We start from the raw sequence: 23,187 nt of genomic DNA on the forward strand, positions 1-23,187 counted from the left end.
CTCTCTCTCTCTCTCTCTCTCTCTCTCTCTCTCATTTTCCATAACATACCAAATTGCTCTGGTGTTAATTTCATGAGTTGCTGAATAATAGGAATGGGAATGTTAGTTCAATGCATTTAGCTCTGAGTGTGAAAGAATGACAAGAAAGAATGCAGAGGATACTAGAACACATGCACAGAAAACTGAAAGATTTTTAACTTTTGAATAGGTGTAGAAAAAAAAAACTGCAAAATCAGTGTCTCCTTAAAACAACACATGACAGCAATGATAACTCACACAACAATAATGCTTGATGAAGACTATATTTCCAACACAGATTTATGACAACATTTGGCAAAGCTGTGCACTGTTTACTTGTGTTAAAACTATGCTATGATTTGAGAGGAAAGTTGGTTAGTCATTATAGGGTTAAGATAATATAAGGGTGTTTATTTTAGCTAATTTCCAATGACTCCTAATATAAGATTAAAACTTTAATGATTATTAAGGTATTTCATTGTTTACATTAATTTACACCAAAATTTCACAACTACAACCTCAGTTATGTTTAGTTAATCCAATTTTGTTCATAACTACTACATTTTTTCCAATGGTTTACCCATAGTACAACACAAACAACATCATCATCATTCATGCTATTTCATTTCCAAAAAAATTTCACAACTATGTACATGATCTAGTTTACAATAAAAGGATTTTGAACAATAGTTTTCCCATCAATCGACCCTAATTTTTTTTTCCAGCTACAAAGAACAATTCAACTACAAAACCATTCATGCTATTTCATCAATTTGAAACTTCACATGCAAGTGATTTACAGTACTTTACCAAAAAAGAATTTAGATCAACAATGTTCCCATCAATCAACCCTAAAACTTTCCCACCTACAATCTGACAAGTGGAGTCACCAGTTTTAAATGTCAATAGTTATCCAAGATTGAATTTATGCCTTCCAATCCTCTGTGGGTCTTGGAGGCGGTCATGAGTCCCACTGTTCTCCTGAGAGCAGTGCAGGAGGTTGCCTTCAACATAAACCTTCTTGACAAAGTACTTGGATGACTTGTTGTAGCTTTGCTCTTTTCTGATGGTGACTGCAGCCTTCAACTCAAGGCACAGCTTCTCCAAGGCACTCATCTTGCTGTACTTTAGCCCAGTGATCTGTGGAGAATAAGTAGTGGTGATGGTGGTGGTCCACCTCTCCAATACAAGAGTTCACCATTATTAATTTTTCATCCTTTTCACCAGTAAACTCTGGAACTCCCTGCCTGCTTCTGTATTTTCTTTTCCCTATGACAAATTTTTTTCATGAGGAAGGTCCCAAGACACTTCTCCAATCTTGGATAATCCTTACTACTACACACCATCAGACATAAAAATACCGTGAAGATGCAACTCCCTTTTTAGAAGAGCCAGAGGTCACAGGAGCAAAGGTGATGGGACACTACATGCCCTTGACACTCATGTCAAGCCCCATTATCACCTGCATCACTCGGGAACACACCATCACCACCATTACCATTGTGTTGTGGCATCATATCAGTGGCATAATAATTGTAAGAACACAAGGGAAACTGCAAGAAGCCATCTGGTTTACACATGGCAATCCCTGCATGAAATGTGCTTACCTATTTTCACTATCATCCTCATGCATAAATTTGTCTAATCTTTTAAAGCTCCCTAATGACTCAGCACTAACCTAACTACCGAGTCTATTTCATTCATCTATCATTCCATCTGAAAACCAGTTCCTTCCTATTTCTTTTTTAAATCTAACTTTATCAAGCTTGACATGAAGAAACAGGATAGTGATAATGGTTGCTATTTCTGATTATTATTCTTACTTTCATTAACACTCAGAATACGAAGTCTGTCTTTATTCTTATTTTGAGTCCCCAGTGGAAAGGGATAGTCTCAGTGGCACTACAAGCCAAATAGCTTAAAAACACCCTTAAAATGAAAATGATGGCTACTCTTCACAACCACAGTGCTGCATCCCTCTTTTCTAAACATCTTCACTCTAACCCCTGTTTCCCTGCTCCCTCCAAGACCCAGTGACAGCCTCCCTCACCTCTGGGTTCACTTGAGGAGCTGCCATCAGCCACCCAATGACATTCATTTGCATGTTCTTGGTGACAGAGTTCTCCTGGATCTCCAAATTTTCAGGATACACCACCAAGCCTGTAAGGAGAATTGGTGAAGAGAGAGAGAGAGAGAGAGAGAGAGAGAGAGAGAGAGAGAGAGAGAGAGAGAGAGAGAGAGAGAGAGAGAGAGAGAGAGAGAGAGAGAGAGAGAGAGAGAGAGAGAGAGAGAGAGAGAGAGAGAGAGACTGTATGTTAGATGCAGACAAAATGATAAAGTAAGGTATTAAAATCTTGCGTGCAAAAAAAGATATGCACACTAATAAATACTTATATTACAAAATGTTAAAACATCCATAAACTCCTTGCACATCATACTGAGCTCACACTCCTCTCATTCCCTCAGATGCTACCAACAACTTTATTTAAACACAAATAGATAGATAAATAGATAGATAGTCACATACACACACTTATTCCCTCCAAGACACAACAATGACTTGATTTCAACAGAGATAGACAAAGACACACACACACACACACACACACACACACACACACACACACACACACACACACACACACACACACACACACACACACACACACACACACACACTTACACATCAGGCTTGGGTCCTGAGTACATGTACTCAACCAGATTCCAAATGTAGTGCAGTGGTAGATGTATAGGTAGAGGTAAGGTCAGGGTGACACAAGCCTGTCCCTGGGGAAGCCAGGTGGTCTGGATTGGTACCAGTGAAGTCATATGAGTTACAGCCACTGCAGTTCCCACTCCTGCTGCTAATCTGTCAGCACCTTTGTGTAAATATGTGGAGTGAGAAACAGCTGTCAAATGCCGTCTGGACTGACAGGCTGCTGCACTGAGAGGCACACAGCAATCCATCCACATCAGGTATCAAGCAAGATTCACCCCAAACTCTCCACATTCACACAGATAGACAGACACAATACACACAGAAATAAATCAATAGATACACATACATACTTGCTTACCAGGAGAGACAAAGTGGAGGTGCCAACCAGCAGGTACAACAGACACCTGAGCAGCAAGTTGGTATCTAACACTGACCTCACTGATGACGACATCTACAGGAATTGTTGACAAGTTGTTCTTGGGTAAATAGATCCTGGAGGAAATACACAGAAAAGATCCATTATTGCAGGGACAAACAAAGGCTGGATATTGAGGGGATACAACAGAGTTAAGGAAAGGGAGATTTTTCACTGAAGGAACAAAGAAAAGCTGAATATCTGGAAGGGCAACAGGAAAATTGAGAAGAGGAAAATGTTGGAATGATACAAAAATTACATGTTTTCTGTCTGTGCATAAAACACGCACACACACTTTCTCTCTCTCTCTCTCCTCTCTCTCTCTCTCTCTCTCTCTCTCTCTCTCTCTCTCTCTCTCTCTCTCTTGCCTCGCCTTGGGCATGCACTCACATCCCTCCCCAGTATCTCAATCAATATCTTTTGATCCTGAGAAGAAACAAGAGAACTACGTGGAATGAGAGACAAAATATACACAAGAAAACAACAAAACACACAGTCACTGGACTAACCATCTCAGTGACCTTTAGAAATACTTACTGGAATTTTCAAGGGTACTTCATGATTCTGGTGATAGTTTAACAAGTATTCTGCATCACCAGAAGAAAGAAACACCTATGAGAACCTGACTCATTATCATGAAAACAGTCCTTATGAAAGCTGATGGGATTTTCAAGGACATTTTTTTTCATGATTCAGGAAATAGTTAATAATATTCTGCATCATCAATCAACCAATCATAAGAACCAGACTCCTCTTTTAAAACAGTTCCATTAACACCTCAGGCATTTCACAATATGGGGATAAAAGTTAAGGTTCCCCGCACTTCCTACCACAAACCAGACTCCTCTTTGAAAACAGTTCTCATAACACCTCAGGCATTTCACAATATGGGGATAAAAGTTAAGGTTCCCAGTGTGTCTTACCACAAACCAGACTCTTTCTCTTTGAAAACAGTTCCCATAAGACCCAAGGCATGAGAGTTAAGGTTTCTTGTGTGTCTCACCACGAAAACTGCTCCATCCAGGAGAGAGCCACCAGCACCCACAAACTTGAGGGAGAGGAAGAAGGGGTGAGCGGCATGGAGGATCTCTGGGTATTTGAGATGGATTTCCTTGGCCATCCTGCAGAGAGAGAGAGAGAGAGAGAGAGAGAGAGAGAGAGAGAGAGAGAGAGAGAGAAGGATGAAGGAAAAGACCAGGAGGTAGAGAATGAGAGAAATGCAAGTAAATGAGGAAGAGGACAAGGAAAAGGAAGACAAGATGAGAAAGAGAAGTATTCAACCACTCCTTTTACTATCAGTGACCTTACATTGAAAACTAAACTCTAAACTTGCAGTAAACAATTGTACCAAACTGAGTGAGACAGCATGAGAGTTAGCAAGACATCACATTAATATAAGAACTGGGAGATGCACAGGGACACCAGAAATGAGACTAAGTTCAGTACTATTCCCAGCACCTGAAACACCATCCTCACTCTCAGTTTCATTCCAAAGAAGCACTTTTTTCTGAGAGCAGCACAAGATATGGTGCTAAAGGGGAGATGCAAGGACTGGAGGATCCTTAGGGACAGAAGACACAAGGCTAACTTCAGAACCATTCCGATTATCTAGAAGAGGGTCCCCAGTCTCACTCTTGTTCAAGAGATGCACAATGTTTCTCCAAGAGCAGCGCAAGATCTGGTCCTCGACGTAAACTTTCCTTGCATTGTAGTGAGTGTCTAAGTATCCTGTCACTACTGGGATAGCTATGTTACTGGTGAGGGATGTGCACAGTTTCCCTAGAGCTGTGGCAACATGCTCCTGTGGTCCAGTTATCTTGAAGCAGAGGAAGTGAGAAGAATTAGTGAACTAGAAAAGGACGATGAAAATGGCTGTGAGACATGGAGGGAGAGAGGAGAATAAGAAAGAGTAGTGAAAATGGCTATAAGAAATAGAGAGTGAAAAGAATTAGTGAAATGAATAGAAAACTTAAATGAAAGTGACTGTAGGAAGTAGAGGAAGAGAGAAGAATTAGTGGAAAGAATATAAAAGCAATGAAAATGACTACAGGAAGACAAGAAAGCGATGAACGAGCTTGCTTTTGACATTCTTTTACAACAGAAGAAAGAATGAAAAATACAGCCATTCAATTCACCTCTTCACAATACACACCTGGTACTCTGTTATGCCCTTCTTGGAGTCATTGCTGAGAGTGAAATCAACGGGGCCACAGTACACTCCGTCAGCCAGCAGCCAGCATGTCCACTGACTGCAGCAACATACTCAGCACTCCATCCTCCAACTGTGTCACATCACCATAACATCATTAGAGGTGTGTGTGTGTGTGTGTGTGTGTGTGTGTGTGTGTGTGTGTGTGTGTGTGTGTGTGTGCATGTGTGTGTGTGAGTGTGTGTGTGTGTGTGTGTGTGTGTGTGTGTGTGTGTGTGTGTGTGTGTGTGTGTGTATGTGTGTGTGTGTGTGTGTGTGTGTGTGTGGGGCAAGGAGGGGGTGAGGGTAACTATGCATGACAGAAAGGTTTAAATTGTGTGTGTGGAGGAAAGTGTGCATTAAAGAGAGAAAAAAAGAGGAATACAGGATGAGTGAAGAAATGGATAATGAATGATAAGGTAGAAGAAAAAGAATACAGCAAAGATGAAGAAAAGATATCATTGAAGGATACATGATATGATAAGAGGGAAAAAGAATACACTGCAGGAGAAAAAGGATATCACTGAAGGATATAACAGAAAAGTATAATGAAGGATAGAACAGAAACAAAAAGAACACAGGAGGCATGAAGAAAACAATATTACTGAAGGATGCAAGAGGAAAAAACACAGTGCAGGCGAAGAAAAGAAGATACTGAAGGATATAACAGATGGGTGATAAGGACAGTCATTCTCACCACATCCTCCACACCCTCCAACTGCTTCCATCAGAACAGATCGGTGTGCAAGGACTTGACCATGGGGTACTCCTTGATGACCAGATGTGAGGGATACACCACCAGTCCTGTATGGGAGACAGATAATAAACTGCACTCCCAAATGTTTTGCTCTCTCTTACCTCCAATACTTCCAGTTGTTATGGTGTTTTCAGGGGTGTTTTCATGGTTCCAGTGATGGTTCAGCAAGGATTCTGCATCTTTAATAGTCTGTAATGTGAGGTATTGGGGTTTTAAACAGTACATCAACATGCAATACATTTTATCCTAACTTCCATAAGTATGTACATCAGTATACAAGATTTTCCTTTATGTAAGAGGAACTCTGGCTAAGGCCAACAAAAAGGAGAGAGAGAGAGAGAGAGAGAGAGAGAGAGAGAGAGAGAGAGAGAGAGAGAGAGAGAGAGAGAGAGAGAGAGAGAGAGAGAGAGAGAGAGAGAGAGAGAGAGAGAGAGAGAGGAAAAAAAAAAATTGTATCTTGGTAAATACTGAGATCCTTTTCTCTCCTTTTTGGTATGTCAGACTTGCATTTCCCTCAGTATCCTGTCAAGGTCTAATCCCTAGAGACACCATTAATGTACCCTGATTAAGTTAAATTTAAAACAGATAGGAAGGAATTGGTTTTTAAATAGAGTGGTGGATGAATGGAATGGACTCAGTAATGAAGGTGATTATTTAGTGACCTTTAAAAGAAGATTACACAAATTTATCAATGAGGTTGATAGGTGGAAATAGGTAAGCATGCTTTGTACAGGGACTGCCATGTGTAGGTCTGATGGCTTCTTACAGCATCACTTATTTTCTTATTCTTCTGTTCTTACACCAGACACTTGTGCTCCAGCTTTGGATGGTTCTTTTTGACCTCTCTTTAGGGACTGGCACTCTCATTGGGCTTTTTTAAACTTTTTGTTGCCTTTGACCAGTCCCCCTCTTACATAAATAAAGACCTGCACCTACCTGAAGGTCCCCTCCAGGGTGGTGGTGAGGGCTGGAGCATAGCTGGGGTAGGTGATGGTGAAAGTGAGGTTGTAGCCTTCCCCGGGCTTGCTGACAGACAGGTTGGTGAAGATGGCAGTGCCATTCCTGTTGGGAACTGTTGTGGTGCCCATGAGGATGGCACCTGGCGAACCTCCCAAGAGACTTGCTGTGACCTGCCAGGGATCACTCTTGTGGCCCAGGTCACTGGTGGGTGCACCCTGCAAGAGAAGAGAGAGAGAGAGAGAGAGAGAGAGAGAGAGAGAGAGAGAGAGAGAGAGAGAGAGAGAGAGAGAGAGAGAGAGAGAGAGAGCGAGAGAGAGAGAGAGAGAGAGAGAGAGAGAGAGAGAGAGAGAGAGAGAGAGAGAGAGAGAGAATAATTATTGGTGTATCCTTGAGTCCTTTCATGGGAACCAAAAAGGCCTGAAAGTTTACTAAACACACACACACACACACACACACACACACACACACACACTAAAAATCCAGCTATCTACGTCACTGAGAGTTGCCCTAGTGGAAATACAGAGTATGAGAGTTCACACTGGTTCTACTCATTGCTGTTCCGTCTCCAAAGCAGTTAAATTGTTATAATGAGCGGTGAAGAGGGGTCTACTTCGGTCCCCACTATGTTGTTTATGCCAATGGGGACCGTCTCGAAGGCTAGACAGAGAGACCTCGGGATTTGGGGAAGAGGACTGAAGGGTCGGGAAAGCAATGATGAGAAGGAGAATTATCACACTGGAAACTGAAATGAAGGAAATGAAGGATAGATTTGACAAGATGGAGAAGATGGTTGAAACTTTGATCACCGAGAAGGGGGTGTGGAGAGGTGCATATGACGATCTACATAAAAAACAAACGTTATATGAAAAGAAAGCAATGGAATATGAAGGCAAAGTGGAAGAGTTAAACGTAAAACAGGAAAATTGGAAGAAAGAACAAGAGAAAGAAAAGACTGATTTTAGGGAAATTGTGGAGGAACAAACAAAGGCAAACAACAAAAAGCTCACAGAAAAAGTTGTTCAAGTTATAAAACAAAGAAAACTTGGTGAGAGAAACTGAGGATAAGAAAAAAACTGTCGTGGTATTCGGTCTGAAGGAAGAGTATACACCTCAGTGGACTGAAAGAGAAAAGAAGGAAAAGACATGTGTGGAAAAATTAGTGGGGACATTACAAGAAGAAAAAGAGCTAACTGGAGAGATCGAAGAAATTAAAAGAGGAGAAACCGGACATCATGGGAATTGTTGAAATTAAATTGGCAAGTGAAGGGATATATCAAATATTGGTGAAGGAAAATACAACCTCTGGATGAGAAATAGAAAAAATAAACAGGGAGGAGGTGTGATGCTTCTAATTAGGAAGGATTTATTAGTGGAATCTGTCACATATGGGGTGGAGGAGACAGAAGTATTGAAAATAAACTTAAGACAGAATATTGTAAGATACTGTAACATTGTGGTGACTTATGTTCCCCCCTATTCCAACTCTTGGAGAGAGGATGAATATAACAAAATGCTTGAGGACACAAGGACACGTTTGGCAGAGTTATTTGAGGAAAATGACGATATACTCCTGATGGGGGACTTTAACTGTAAAGAGATATCTTGGGAGAATTGGACCATGGAAGGCAGTGAGCCATCATGGGGGAACAAGCTACTAGACCTGGCTACTGAAAATTTCTAGACACAATGGGTTACAGATGACACAAGATTTAGATGAAATGAAGCACCTTCAAGGCTCGATCTAATTTCCACCATGAAACAAGAAATAGTAGAAGACCTTAAATACATAAACCCAATAGGAAAAAGTGATCATGTGCTGATTCAGTTCACAGCTATGGATAATAACCTCAGTATAAGAAAAGAGGACCACAGAAGAGAATGGCTACATAAACTACAGCAAGACTAACTTTGGACAACTTAGGAAGTATTTCAGTGAAGTGAATTGGAACATGGTTATTCAAAAGGAGGACATAGAGGAAAAGTGGACAGCTTTCCTGGACATTTATAATGAGGGAGTAGAGAAATGGGTACAACAGATGTGCAACAGCTAGATTGGAGAGAGAAAAAGCATGGAACAAGTGGAAGAAAAACAGGAGACTGGACCTGTGGAACAATTATATAAGGAAGAGGAACGAATTTCTTAAAACTCGCAGAGATGAGCAGAAAAATTTTGAAAAGAATGTTGTGGAGAAATGTAAAGACCAACCAAAATTATTTTATAAATTCATTAATGGAAAATTAAAGAGTAAAGATGAAATAAGGACAGTAGAAGCTGGAGAAGAGACAGTGGATAACCCAGAAGAGGTAGCTGAAGTGTTTAACAGATACTTCCACACTGTGTCTACTAAGGAAAATGATTTCAGAGGTGAGAGGACAGCATTAGAAAAAGGGACCGACCTAAAGGAGATTAAAACATCAGTAGATGAAGTAAAGAATATGTTGGAAGACCTGGATGTAAGGAAAGCAATGGGTCCTGATGGTGTCTCCAGTTGGATTTTAAAAGAGTGTAGCTCACAATTAGTCTCAGCGTTGCACAATATAATTAGCACCACCCTGGTAAAAGGTAGAGTACCCATAGATTGGAAATGGGCAGATATTACCCCAATCCACAAGACTGGAAGTAAAGAAGATCCATTAAATTATAGACCAGTATCGCTCACAAATGTGATGGCGAAGATTTGTGAAAAGATTATCAAGAACAGATGGGTGAAATACCTAGAAGACAACAAGGTGATAACAGAGAAACAGTTTGGTTTCAGAAAAGGAAGATCTTGTGTTACAAATTTGATAAGTTTCTACTCAAGAGTATTAGATATAGTGCCAGAGAGAGATGGATGGGCCGACTGCATATACTTAGATCTGAGAAAAGCATTCCATAAAGTTCCACACAGAAGACTAATATGGAAATTGGAAAAAAACTGGAGGACTCAGTGGATCACTGTTAAAGTGGATGACTGACTTTTTGACAAACAGAGAAATGAGGACAGTAATTAAAGGCAGCAGGTCGAACTGGAGAACAGTAACAAGTGGCTATTTTGTTCACAGTTTATGTAAACGATGTGACAGAAGGTGTAGAAAGTTACATGAACATTTTCACTCATGATGCTAAGATTATGAGGAAAGTAACAAATGAAGAGGATTGCAATGCTTTAAATCAGGACTTAATTAAGATTAATGAAGGGTTAATGAGGTGGAACATGGAGTTTAATGCTAAAAAATGTAGTGTGATGAGGTTTGGAAAAAGTGTGAAAAGACCAGTTGGCAACTATTACTTAGGGAATGAAGAAATCTCTATAAGATCAGAAGAAAAAGACCTAGGAGTAATTATTACTGATAATTTATCATTTTGGAAGCACATAAACAAAAATTATAGGAGAAACATATAAACTGCTGAAAAACATCAAGATAGCATTCTCCTATATTGATGAAGATATGATAAAAAACTGATAACAACGATGATACGTCCGAGATTGGAGTACACAGCATCAGTGTGGTCGAAGTTTGAAAAAGGATACAAGAAAGTTAGAAAGAATCCAGAGCTGCAACTAAAATCCTTGCAAGCTTAAGAGAGTATAGTTATGAGGAAAGGTTGAAGAGGTTGGGCCTGACTACACTAGAAAAAAAGAGGGAAAGAGGTGATTTGATAGCTATATATATAGAATACTGGAAAGGATGGAAAAGTCGGACAGAGAAGACCTCTTGATACCAGATACTAGAGACACAAGAGGACATGGAAGGAGACTGAATAGGAGTGTTTGCAGAAGAGACATCAAGAAACATAGCTTCCCACACAGAAGTATTACAGTGTGGAATGAACTTAAGGATGAGACTGTATGTGCAAAGACAATTCATAAATTTAAAGAAAATCTAGATAAAAGTCAATATGGAGACGGGACGGCACGAGCCTAGTGTGGCTCTTGTCCTGTATTTCACAACTAGGTAAATACAACTAGGTAAACACACACACACACACACACACACACACACACACACACACACACACACACACACACACACACACACACACACAAGGACTGAATGAATACAGAGATGGAGATAAGGAATGTAGCCCAGCCCCTGTTTATCACAAGTAGAAAAACAAAGGTGAGAGAGGCAAGAAATGTACATAAACTGATGGATGAATAAAGGAGGAGACAGAACCAGAGGTGTGTAGCTTAGTCCCTGTATACTACAACTACACACACACCTCTGTATCCAGCACAGTAAAGGACAGCTGCATTTCAAACACTGTGTCCTGCACCACACTGCTGGACACACCACTCAGCACCAATGCACTGGATGGCTTGGCATACTCAGTCACTGCCAGGCTCTCCTTGATCTTCTCTGCCACCTCCTTCTCCTGCTGCTTGTAGAACAGCTTGGCATCCAGAATGACAACACTGCCTTCCTCCTCTGTGGCCTTTGGAGGGGCTTCCTTGGGTGGTGGCTCGATGGGGTCACTCACCTGAGGAAGAGAGGTGGGTATTGGAGGAACACACTACCTCTGTTAATGGTTCAGCTGATGACAAAGTGCAGGAGGACATGATTCAAGGCAGTAAAGGGGCAGAGAACAGTGTTATTTTACCAAAAGGAGTTACAGGAGTGAGAGATGACTCAAGGCAGTAAAGAGACAGAGTAGTGTTTGCCTTAAGAGGAAGCACTGGAGGAAGAGACAACATAAGATCACAAAGGAACAGAGAGCAGAGGTTCACTTTACCAAGAGAGAGAGGCACAGTTGCTGCATGATCCATCCTGGAATCTATTGACGGCCTTCTCCAGACTCTGCACCAGCTTCTTGTAGGGAATCACCTCCCCACCAATTGCTCCCTCCTCCTCCTCGCCATTCAGGCTTGTAGTGTGAGCGCTGGCCACTTCAGCCTAAGTAAATTTAAGTTGTATTCTTAAACATTTTGTTCTCTTTAGTAATTATTTTCAGATATAATGAATAGTAAGAATCTCATAGGCAACTTTCCCATTCATTTGGCACAGTCCTTGTTAAACTACCACTATCTATCTATCTATATACCAGGCTGGCAATCTCACACAGGATGGCCCACACAAAGCATCACACATTCCTGCACACATCACTCACACTCTTAGCTCCGTTGGCTCCTAGTGTAATGGGACAGTCTTGTGGACCACCCTGCTACATCCCAAGAGCTTAGGCACACCACAGCTGTCCACATACTTCCACAGTAAAGCCTCACAGCATAAACTGGTTTGATCCTGCCCTTTCATGGTGAGATCATTCCCTATCACAAGTGTCATAAAAATTACCTTGAAAACTCAGATAAATTCCATTAGATCTCCAATTAGTTGAAACTCCCAAACATTTGAGAATAAGTCTTGCATGTTGAGCTCCTACTAGTAAGGGAGACCAGGCAGCCCAGACAGCCACACCAAACACAGCCACACCCAACAGCCACAAACAACATGGTCACACATAACACAGACCAACACTGCCACGCACAACACACAGATCCAACAAAGCCAGACTCAACACAGCCACACTGAACACAGCTGCACCCACCACAGTCAGACTCAACACAGACCAGACCCAACATGCATCCTCACTGTGCCCACCTCCAGCCTTCCCTGTTGTCTCTTGGAGAGCTCCTGCATAACACTGATGACCCTGATGTTGTCTGGGGATACCTCAAACAGGCTGGCCAGATTCAACACCACGTTCTGCTCATAAAACTCATCTTCCTTCACCATGAGGCCACTGGTGAGGGTGATCATGGGTGTGGTCTTGATGTCAAGGATGTGGCCTTCGCACAGCACCACATGGACCAACTTAGCACTGCGCTGGAAGAAGCTGGTCCCCATTGCCTGCAGGGGAGGGTCTGGGTGAGCTGGAGAGGTGGCGACAGAGACAGGCATGGCATAATAGTGTTTCCCTTGCCTAAAACTATCAGGGAGAGCTATGACAAAACTGACATGGAGAGACATGACAAGACTGAGAGGGAGGCATGACAAAACTGACAGGGAGGCACAACAAAACTGACATGGGGACATGACAAAATTGAGAAAGGCATAACAAAACTGACAGTGAGAGGCATGACAAAACTAAACAGATAGGGAGGCATGACAAAACTGACAGGGAGAGGCAAGGCTGAGTGGTTGTTCTGTTACCAGCAGGAAGAGACAAGGCAGAGCAGTTGGTCCTTTGCCCCAAACTGACAGGGCAAAGTACAGAGCTCCAGTGCCTCAAACAACACAAAACAACACACAGCCATTCCTTATATTCCCTACACAACACAACACAGTCATTCCTTACATTCCAAACACAATGCAACACAACACACAACCATCCCTTACATTCCAAACACAACACGACACAACACAACACAGCACACAGCCATCCCTTACATTGTCCAACATGGGAAGGAAAGCCTGAGGATGGGTGGGGTTCTCAGGCAACAGCTTGTAGCCGGCTGCAGAGGTGTTGAGGTTGGCTGGGGGAACAAAGACACCATCCACATAGGTGTCATAACGCTGAGGCTTTGGGAAGATGAGCAGGACAACGGCCTCAGAGGATGGACTGTGTGGCAGGTGCAGATGTAGCACCTGAAGATGTGATGTGAGTGGAGGGTCAGTGTGGTGAGGTTAGGTTAGAGATGCAGCAGCTGAAATAATAATTGATTGGGTTAAGTTAGATTAGGTTGGCTTAGTGTTGGGTGAGATTGTGCTAGGTTGTGAGGTTAGGCTGGGTTAAATGATGTTAGGTTATGCGTCAAAAAGATTGGTGTAAATTGCCTGCTGTTTATCTCCAATTACTATTATTATTATACCACTGAAAATTACTACAACTACTATTACCATAGCTACAATCACTGTCTACTATTACTACTACCACCATTACAACCACTACAACACCATTACAAGCACCACAGCAGTACCTGAAGGGGCATGCTGGTCATGGCCATCTCATATGTCATCCCTGTTGCCACAACAGAGAAGAAGGTTGAGATTTGCTCCTGATACATGTAGCCAGCACACCAGCCTCTGTCCATCTGTCCATTGAGGAGGTCCACATACCCACTAGGGCCTGGAGGAAGAGGAGGAGGAGGAGGAGGAGGAGGAGGAGGCATTAGTAACACTCACAAAAAATCCCATGTGGAATTGACAATCTGGTAAATAGATTTATAAGGACAAGATAAAAAAAAAGTGGCTTGTGTTGGCAATGAGGGTGATGGGGGAGAGGCGCCGCACCTCAGTGTCTGTGTCCATGCTCTCAATGATCATGAGGCAGTGATGTAGTGAGAGGCACTTCCATGCCTGCCATGATGGAACCACAACACAGGAAGCATCATGGACAATGCCTGTGGGATGAGACAAAAGGAGAGTACGGGGAGTGGTAAGGGATCTCAAACAACAACAGGTCTTTAATTTTTAACTGCCTGATTTGGGTGCAGTGTGTGTGTGTGTGTGTGTGTGTGTGTGTGTGTGTGTGTGTGTGTGTGTGTGTGTGTGTGCGCAAGTGTGTGTTGCAGAGCTGTGTGTATATCTGACACACACACACACACACACACACACACACACACACACAAAGTTTGCAATGTAGGTACAAGCAGAAGAGGTAATTAGTGGGTCTTGGAGGTTGTCTGGAGATGAAGAATATAAAAATGTATGGATAAACAGGGATATGGATGAGATTGAAAGGTTGAAGCAAAAGGAGCTGATAAATGAGGCTAAACAAAAAGACAGACAACAAAAAGAGAAGTTTTTCTGAAGAGTAAGAGACATGAGAATAAAGAAATGGTACATCAAACACTATGTTATACTAATGTAAATGGCTTAATGTCAACAAAGATGGAATTAAATGAGTTATTAAACAGAACCGCACCGGATGTTGCTGTATTATGTGAGACAAAATGGAAAAATGAATCAGGAACTCCTGACACTGGTAAATATGATTTATGGATGAAAAACAGAAGTGACAAGGGAGGAGGGGGGAATGATCATTCTGACTAAAAAGTGTGTTGAAGTGGAGAGGGTAATAAAAAGTGAAGACAAGTCTGAAATTCTACAAGTGATGATTAGAAGTGGAAAAGAAAGGATAATGAATTATGTAGGAGTGTATGTGCCACCTGTGACCAATGCTTGGCAAAAAGAAGAGCACGAAGAGACATTGGTAGATGTGATAAAAGGTCTTGAAAAGATAGTGATGGAAAGTAGTGATATAGTTATTGTTGGTGATTTTAATTGTAAGGAGATAAAGTGGGAAACATTGACAACTACTAGAAGTGAGAACTCATGGAGTAATAGACTGTTAACCTGAACGGTGGAAAACTTGATGACTCAGTGGGTAGACTGTGATATAAGATTTAGTGGAAGAGATAAACCATCAAGACTTGATTTAGTGTTTACCAAGGACATGGAAATTATTGAAACAATACACTCTGATAGCCCTCTAGGTAAAAGTGATCACATGTTGATGGAATTTAATTTGAAAAATGAAAATGTAATCACTGATGAAAATTATAAAGTAAGAAGATTTAAATATAGTAAAGATGATTTTGAAAAATTAAGAAAGTAGTTTGTTGCCAAGGGCTGGAAAGACTTTGAAGATGTAGATGTTTCAGAAAATGAGATGAATTTATAAGGAAATATAATTCTGCTGTGGAGAAATTTATACCTAAAGGAGGAGTGAGATGTAGAAAGGGTAAAGAATGGTTCAATACATAATGCAAAGGAACTACAAATTGTAAATCAAATGTTTGGAATAGATGGAAGAAGAGGAAAACTGAGAGCAGATGGGAGGAATATATTGATGCTAGAAACAAGTACATTAAGATAATAAGAATAAAGAGAAGAAACTATAAAAGAGATATAATAGATAATTGTATAAATGAACCCAAACAGGACATGGTGGAGGTTATGAACAATAGTTTCAGATTGTTATTTACTGTGGAAGGGGAGTTTGATGCTGGAAGGGATAAGTTGGTGAGATATATACTGAGTGCAGTCCAGGTCAGTTATGAGGAAATACTTAAGATGATGGAAGAACTTGAAGTAATTAAAGCATCTGATCCAGATGGAGTACCAAACAAGATATTGAAGACCAGTGTCCTTGAATAGTGTTTTTTTTTTTTTTTTATGTAGGAGGGACACTGGCCAAGGGCAATGAAAATCCAATACAAAAAAAAAAGCCCACTGAGATGCCAGTCCCAGAAAAGTAAAAAAAAATTGAAGGATAAATGTCTTGAAACCTCCCTCTTGAAGGAATTCAATTCATAGGAAGGTGGAAATACAAAAGCAGACAGGGAGTTCCAGAGTTTACCAAAGAAAGGGATAAAAAATTGAGTATAATGGTTAACTCTTGCATTAGAGAGGTGGACAGAATAGGGGTGAGAGAAAGAGTCTTGTGCAGCAAGGCTGTGGGAGGAGGGGAGGCATGCAGTTAGCAAGATCAGAAGAGCAGTTAGCATGAAAATAGCAGTAGAAGACAGCTAGAGATGCAACATTGCGGCGATGAGAAAGGCTGAAGACAGTAAGTTAGAGGAGAGGAGTTGATGAGACGAAAACTATTTTATTCCACCCTGTCTAGAAGAGCGGCATGAGTGGAACCTACCCAGACATGTGAAGAATACTCCATACATGAACGGATAAGGCCCTTGTACAGAGTTAGCAGCCGGGGGATGAGAAAAACTGGCAGAGACATCTCAGAACACCTAACTTCATAGAAGCTGTTTTAGCTAGAGATGAGATGTGAAGTTTCCAGTTCAGATTATAAGTAAAGGACAGACCGAGGATGTTCAGTGTAGAAGAGAGGGACAGTTGAGTGTCACTGAAGAAGAGGGGATAGCTGTCTGGAAGGTAGTGTTGAGTTGATAGATGGAGGAATTGAGTTTTTGAGGCATTGAACAATACCAAGTTTGCTTGGTACCAAATACCAAATTTGGTTTACAAGGTCATTCATGAATAATACGAAGAGAGTGGGTGACAGGACAGAACCCTGAGGAACACCACTGTTAATAGATTTAGGAGAACAGTGACCGTCTACCACAGCAGCAATAGAACGGTCAGAAAGGAAACTTGAGAGAAAAATAGAAGCCATAGGGGGGTAATTTGGAAATCAAGACTTCGTGCCAGACTCTATCAGGAGCTTTTGATATGTCCAAGGCAACAACAAAAGTTTCACCAAAATCTCTAAAAGAGGATGACCAAGACTCAGTAAGGAAAGCCAGAAGATCACCAGTAGAGCAGCTTTGACGGAACCCATACTGGGAATCAGATAGAAGTTTGTGAAGTGACAGATGTTTAAGTATCTTCCTGTTGAGGATAGATTAAAAAACTTTAGATAGGCAGAAAATTAAAGCAATAGGACAGTAGTTTGAGGGATTAGAACGGTCGCCCTTTTTAGGAACAGGTTGAATGTAGGCAAACTTTCAGCAAGAAGGAAAGGTAGATGTTGACAGACAGTGCTGAAAGAGTTTGACTAGGAAAGGTGCAAGCACGGAGGCACAGTTTCGGAGAACAATAGGAGGGACCCCATCAGGTCCATAAGCCTTCCGAGGGTTTAGGCCAGCAAGGGCATGGAAAACATCATTGTGAAGAATTTTAATAGGTAGCATGAAGTAGTTAGAGGGTGGAGGAGAGGGAGGAACAAGCCCAGAATCGTTCAAGGTAGAGTTTCTAGCAAAGGTTTTAGCAAAGAGTTCAGCTTTAGAAATAGATGTGATGGTAGTGGTGCTATCTGGTTGAAATAAAGGAGGGAAAGAAGAAGAAGAAGCAAAGTTATTGAAGATATTTTTGGCTAGATGCCAGGAGATATTTTTGGCTAGATGTCAGAGAGTCATGAGGGTAGTTAGATCTTGAAAGATTTTGACACTTTCTATTAATGAAGGAGTTTTTGACTAGTTGGAGAACAGACTTGGCATGGTTCCGGACAGAAATATAAAGTGCATGAGATTCTGGTGATGGAAGGCAAAAGTACCTTTTGTGGGCCACCTCCCTATCATGTATAGCACGAGAACAAGCTGTGTTCAACCAAGGTTTGGAAGGTTTAGTCCAAGAAAAAGAGAGAGGAATGAATATATGCCTCCATGCCAGACACTATCACCTCTGTTATGCGCTCAGCACACAAAGACGGGTCTCTGACACAGAAGCAGTAGCTATTCCAAGGAAAATCAGCAAAATACCTCCTCAGGTCCCCCCAACTAGCAGAGGCAAAACGTCAGAGGCACCTTTGCTTAGGGGGATCCTGAGGAGGGATTGGAGTGATAGGACAAGATACAGATATGAGACTGTGATCGGAGGAGCTCAATGGATTAGAGAGGGTGACAGCATAAACAGAAGGATTAGAGGTCAGGAAGAAGTCAAGAATGTTGGGCATATCTCCAAGATGGTCAGAAATACAAGTAGGGTGTTGCACCAATTGCTCTAGGTCGTGGAGGATAGCAAAGTTGAAGGCTAGTTCACCAGGATGGTCAGTGAAGGGAGAGGAAAGCCAAAGCTGGTGGTGAACACTGAAGTCTCCAAGAATGGAGATCTCTGCAAAAAGGGAAGAGTGTCAGAATGTGCTCCACTTTGGAAGTTAAGTAGTCAAAGAATTTCTTAAAGTCAGAGGAGTTAGGTGAGAGATATACAGCACAGATAAATTTAGTTTGAGAGTGACTCTGTAGTCGTAGCCAGATAGTGGAAAACTCGGAAGATTCAAGAGCATGGACATGAGAGCAGGTTAAATTGTTGTGCACATAAATCCAACATCCAGCTTTGGATTGAAAATGAGGATAGAGAAAGTAGGAGGGAACAGAAAAGGGGCTACTGTCAGTTGCCTCAGACACCTGAGTTTCAGTGAGGAAAAGAAGATGAGGTTTAGAAGAGGAGAGGTGGTGTTCTACAGATTGAAAATTAGATCTTAGATCACAAATGTTGCAGAAGTAAATGAAGAAAAAATTGAGGGGGTGTCAAGATACTTAGGGTCATCATCAGCAGAGCAGTCCAACCAGGGGACATTTGTGGTCCCCTCCCCAGATGAGGACTCCAAAGCTGGTGTAGGAGTTGCCATGAATTTTGAAATTTTGAGTGAAGGTTGTGTGTGTTATTAGGTGCTTGTAGTTTTGTGTGGAGGAAGAGAGTTGTCTTTATAGGGCAGGCTGTGACTGCCCCCTTGTGTTGTGACACACAAAAGGAAAAGTTCAATGAGGTCACAGCTAGGTTTAATGATAAGTTCACAGTACCCCCTGATCCAGTGCTTTAGACCTCACTGGGAGTAATTATTGTTTTAGCAGGTGTCTACTGCCTCTTCCTGAAGGAAAATTATGTGAAAGAACAATAAAGGAAAGATGGATGGAACACTTGGAAAAAGATGAAGTTTTAGTAAATTGTCAATTTGGATTTAAAAGGGGAAGATCATGCTCCATAAACTTACTGTCCTTTCATTCAAGGATAGTTAATATTGTGCAGGAGAGAGACGGATGGGTGGATGGTGTCTACTTAGACTTGAAGAAAGCAAAGTACATCCCAAAGATTGCTAAGGAAGATTAAAAAATTATGAAAAATTTGGAGGAAGACAGCTGGAGTGAATGGAGGATTATCTGGATGATAGAGAGATGAGAACTGTAATACAAGACCAGAATTCATCTTGGCTAAAAGTAACTAGTGGTGTCCCACAGGGGTCAGTTTTAGGACCGATAAAGTTTGTAATATATGTGAATGACATAAATGAAGAAACAGATAGTTATATGAACTTATTTGCAGATGATGCTAAACTGATGAGAAGGATAGATAATGTAAATGACTGTATGGTACTGCAAGATGATTTAAATAAGATAAATAGATGAAGTAAATCTTGGCAAATGGAATTCCATTTGAGTAAATGCAAAGTAATGGAGTTTGGTAAGAGTAAGAAAAAAATACAATATTATTATGATATGGATGGTGTGAAGATAAAGAAGTCAAAAGAGGAAGTAGATTTGGGAGTAACAGTTACTGAAAATTTGACACATTGATAAAATTACTGGAGACAGTGAAATTGTTAAAAAGAATAAGAATGGCACTCATATTTGGAAGAAGAAATGATAAAAAGTTGTTGATTTCCATGATAAGACTAAGATTGGAATATGCAGCAGTGGTGTGGTCTCATCATACAAAGAGGAATATAATAAAATTAGAAAAAGCAAAAAGAGCAGTCACTAAGATGGTTTCAGAGTTGAGTAAATTGACCTATGAAGAGAGATTAAGAATGTTGGAAATTCCTACCCTTGAAAATAGGAGAGAGAGAGGAGATTTAATAAACATCTATAGAATGATAAATGGTATGGAAAATGTGAAGAAAGAAGGTTTTTATAAATTTAGACACACAGAGTACAAGTGGTCACAGCAAGAAGTTGAAGAAAGTTAACTGTAGAAGAGACATTAAGAAGTATAGTTTTCCTCACTGAAATGAGAACAAATGGAATGAACTCAGTGAAGACGTTGTCAATGCCGAAACTGTCAGTGCTTTTAAAACCAAACTGATAGATACAGGGACGGGGTACTATGAGATTACTCCCCTCCCGTACACCACAACTAGGTAAACACAACTAGGTAAATACACACACACACACACACACACACACACACACACACACATGGAAGAAAGAGAGAGAGAGAGAGAGAGAGAGAGAGAGAGAGAGAGAGAGAGAGAGAGAGAGAGAGAGAGAGAGAGAGAGAGAGAGAGAGAGAGAGAGAGAGAGAGTGTGGGCTCGCTCACTCTGAGTTGCCAAACATCATTTCAAGACATATGGGTGCAAAATACAGGCTGCCAAGATTAAAAAGAGCCTTCATATCATATGATGTAAGTCACAGTTACATGCTGTTCATCATATGATAAATGTTGCAGTTTATGGGTTAAGGACATTAACCTAACATAACCAGACCTAAACCTTAATAGAAAAAATAAAGAGTCCAAGGTGTGGTTTGCAGACCTCCTTTTCCTCATCCTCAAAGGGTACTGGTGCCATCGATTGTTCAGCACTCAACTAATTTTGGCAAAACACTGTGCAATCTTAAGAATTGTATGCCTTGCTTATGGAACTGCATGATAAAATCCAAGTATTTAAATTTGTGTGCACTACACTCAGTTGCCATTGTGACACTGAGTACCCTTGTGGGTAACTAGCTGACTGCTGTGGCTGCAACATATACACATGGTGACTGGCTGAAAATAAATGATGCATTGCCTGGAAGTAAGTGACATTTAACGACATTCTAATGTCATTAAAAGTACAGTTCTCATTTGCTGAACAAAAGAGATGCAAGAGAGCATGAATCATTACATACTGGAAACAAACATACAAACACATGCATCACACTATATCTCTCCAAGTAAATCCTGTCAGCATGGACTTACAATTTGTGACGCAGTGTACGATGGATCACGTCACTAATGTAACCGTGAGTGACCCTAAAACAACCCTCACACCCATATTGTACAGTATGTATTCATCACCAATATCCACATAATTTAGCTGCTTCATGAGGAGCTGCTATATCTAAGATTATTCAATGTCACTATCTCCTTTTGAAAAAACATAATATTTTGAGCAGTAAAAAAATTTATCTCAGTCTGAAAAATTATCATGATCAACATATTTACCAAGAAGTGGCCCCAAAAAACAGGTATACACTGTCACTCTATTGCAGTGTCTTGCATTGGCTAATGATCATAGGGGCCTTCCTGGGGAGGGAGTGGGAAGATGGCTAATGTGGGAAAGGAAGGGGTAAAAGAGAGGGCTGAGGCTCACCTGCACTGATGTTGCTTGGTCAACTTCACATAAGGGTCATTTAGCTGTCTTGTCAACCAGTCCTGTGAGCTTTTACTTTTTCCTCTCAGATTTTTAGGCACAGTCTAGTAAGCAGCACATGATGTACAAGAGTAACAGCTGCCTTGTACAGTGGCAGTGTGTCTTGAAGCCATCACTCCCACTACCCTGTTGTGTTCTTGTTCTTGTTGGGGATTTGAGGGGCTGTGCAGGCTGTGGTGCCACAACCTCTAGAGGCCTGGAGGTACTGGCAGCAGGCAAGTTATCCAGTTATATTCTGGTGAGCTGCTGAAGGAAGACCCTGGTATGATTAAGTGTCTTGAAGGCCAAGCTGGGGTCTTGGAAACCACCCAAGAGGTCTGCTAGTGATGGCCTGTGGATGTGGAGTAATAACACTGAGTGGAGAAGAGCAGTGTGGTGGGAGAGGTGGTGAGAAGGACTGGGTGGGAACTGGCTCCAGAATGCATGTTGCAAATGTTTAAAATATGTATGCAATCATTAACATTATTTTGGAAGTCTTGCAAATGATATCTACGAATGAACAAAATATTGTTTTTGATGACATAAAACGCACCTTTTTTCTCCCCCAAAAACGTCTCAGAAAATGAGCCTGCATCTTATAAGACCAAGGTTCAGCTTTGGGACAGTGGCCAGTGGTAAGTCTGTGGCAACAGTGGCCCTTAGATTAAATCCCAAACATCTTCACATACATAAACAAAGTGATGATCAATTCTATACCACAAAAACAACTCTTTTTTACAAGATAACAATGCATAACAGGTCATACTTACTAGTAATTCACATAAAATAACACCAGTCAGGAAGAAATTAGGTGATGACTCTTACATTTCATGTACCAAAACAAACTTGCAGTTGGTTGCAAACCAAACCTGGTGACAACTGCAGGATTCACTGCGTTTCTTAGTATGATGCCATTATTCCTTGAGGTAAGACACACCTCCATACAACTGGAATTGTACCTATCTTTTAAGATTCTTACCTTGCATACATGTTCAACAAAACTTGAAGCTAATGAGAAACTATTGCATTCTTAAAAAATAGCTTACTACCTAACAAAATAAAAGATTTTATAAGTGAAGAGAGTGTCATGAAGTAGGGCGACTCATGGTGATGGTTTGTACTGAATATTTCAAATAAAAATACATTGTAGAGAATAAGGTGAATCTGTTTTCACACATCCTTATGCTTTGAAAATGTACTAAAATATACAACTAGGATCATGTGTAGGATGATGATAAAAAAATGTGATGTACAAACTTTATTACAATCTGGCCTCTGACAATGTCACTGTCTATGCCACATTTGTTTACATCTCACAGCAGGATTAGTCTAAGTACTAGTGTTGGTAGGTCCTAG

At 41.0% G+C, this 23,187-nt stretch overlaps 2 protein-coding genes across 8 annotated transcripts in view; both read right to left on the reverse strand.

Moving 5' to 3' along the window:
* Window positions 1–283: 283 nt before the first annotated feature.
* LOC135096820 (uncharacterized) lies at window positions 284–6,464 on the reverse strand. Of its 2 annotated transcripts, XM_063998581.1 has the most exons (6): window positions 6,038–6,464; window positions 5,305–5,434; window positions 4,156–4,273; window positions 3,096–3,229; window positions 2,069–2,178; window positions 284–1,158 (listed from the first exon to the last, which is right to left on the reverse strand). In XM_063998581.1, exons 3-6 carry the CDS (start codon window positions 4,230–4,232, stop codon window positions 928–930), a joined length of 552 nt encoding a protein of 183 aa, XP_063854651.1. In that variant the 5' UTR covers window positions 4,233–4,273; window positions 5,305–5,434; window positions 6,038–6,464; the 3' UTR covers window positions 284–927. The 2 variants fall into 2 exon arrangements, with proteins under 2 accessions (XP_063854651.1, XP_063854652.1); XM_063998582.1 differs by lacking the exons at window positions 4,156–4,273; window positions 5,305–5,434 and having other exon boundaries at window positions 6,038–6,463.
* Window positions 6,465–11,385: 4,921 nt separating this feature from the next.
* LOC135096777 (uncharacterized) overlaps window positions 11,386–23,187 on the reverse strand; it is a 26,443-nt gene continuing 14,641 nt past the window's right edge. For 4 of the 6 annotated variants that reach the window (XM_063998532.1, XM_063998529.1, XM_063998530.1 and 1 more), the window contains 7 exons: window positions 21,793–22,183; window positions 14,273–14,382; window positions 13,960–14,108; window positions 13,430–13,627; window positions 12,641–12,889; window positions 11,775–11,935; window positions 11,386–11,522 (listed from right to left, as the gene is read on the reverse strand). In XM_063998532.1, the coding sequence (XP_063854602.1) occupies window positions 11,519–11,522; window positions 11,775–11,935; window positions 12,641–12,889; window positions 13,430–13,627; window positions 13,960–14,073 (726 nt within the window). In that variant the 5' untranslated portion in view covers window positions 14,074–14,108; window positions 14,273–14,382; window positions 21,793–22,183 and the 3' untranslated portion in view covers window positions 11,386–11,518. Of the gene's footprint in view, window positions 11,523–11,774; window positions 11,936–12,640; window positions 12,890–13,429; window positions 13,628–13,959; window positions 14,109–14,272; window positions 14,383–21,792; window positions 22,184–22,384 lie in introns of all 6 variants that reach the window. The other 2 variants (XM_063998534.1, XM_063998531.1) reach the window with 2 other exon arrangements.

The sequence above is a fragment of the Scylla paramamosain genome, unplaced genomic scaffold (genome assembly GCF_035594125.1).
Source record: "Scylla paramamosain isolate STU-SP2022 unplaced genomic scaffold, ASM3559412v1 Contig7, whole genome shotgun sequence".
Lineage (NCBI taxonomy): Eukaryota > Metazoa > Arthropoda > Malacostraca > Decapoda > Portunidae > Scylla > Scylla paramamosain.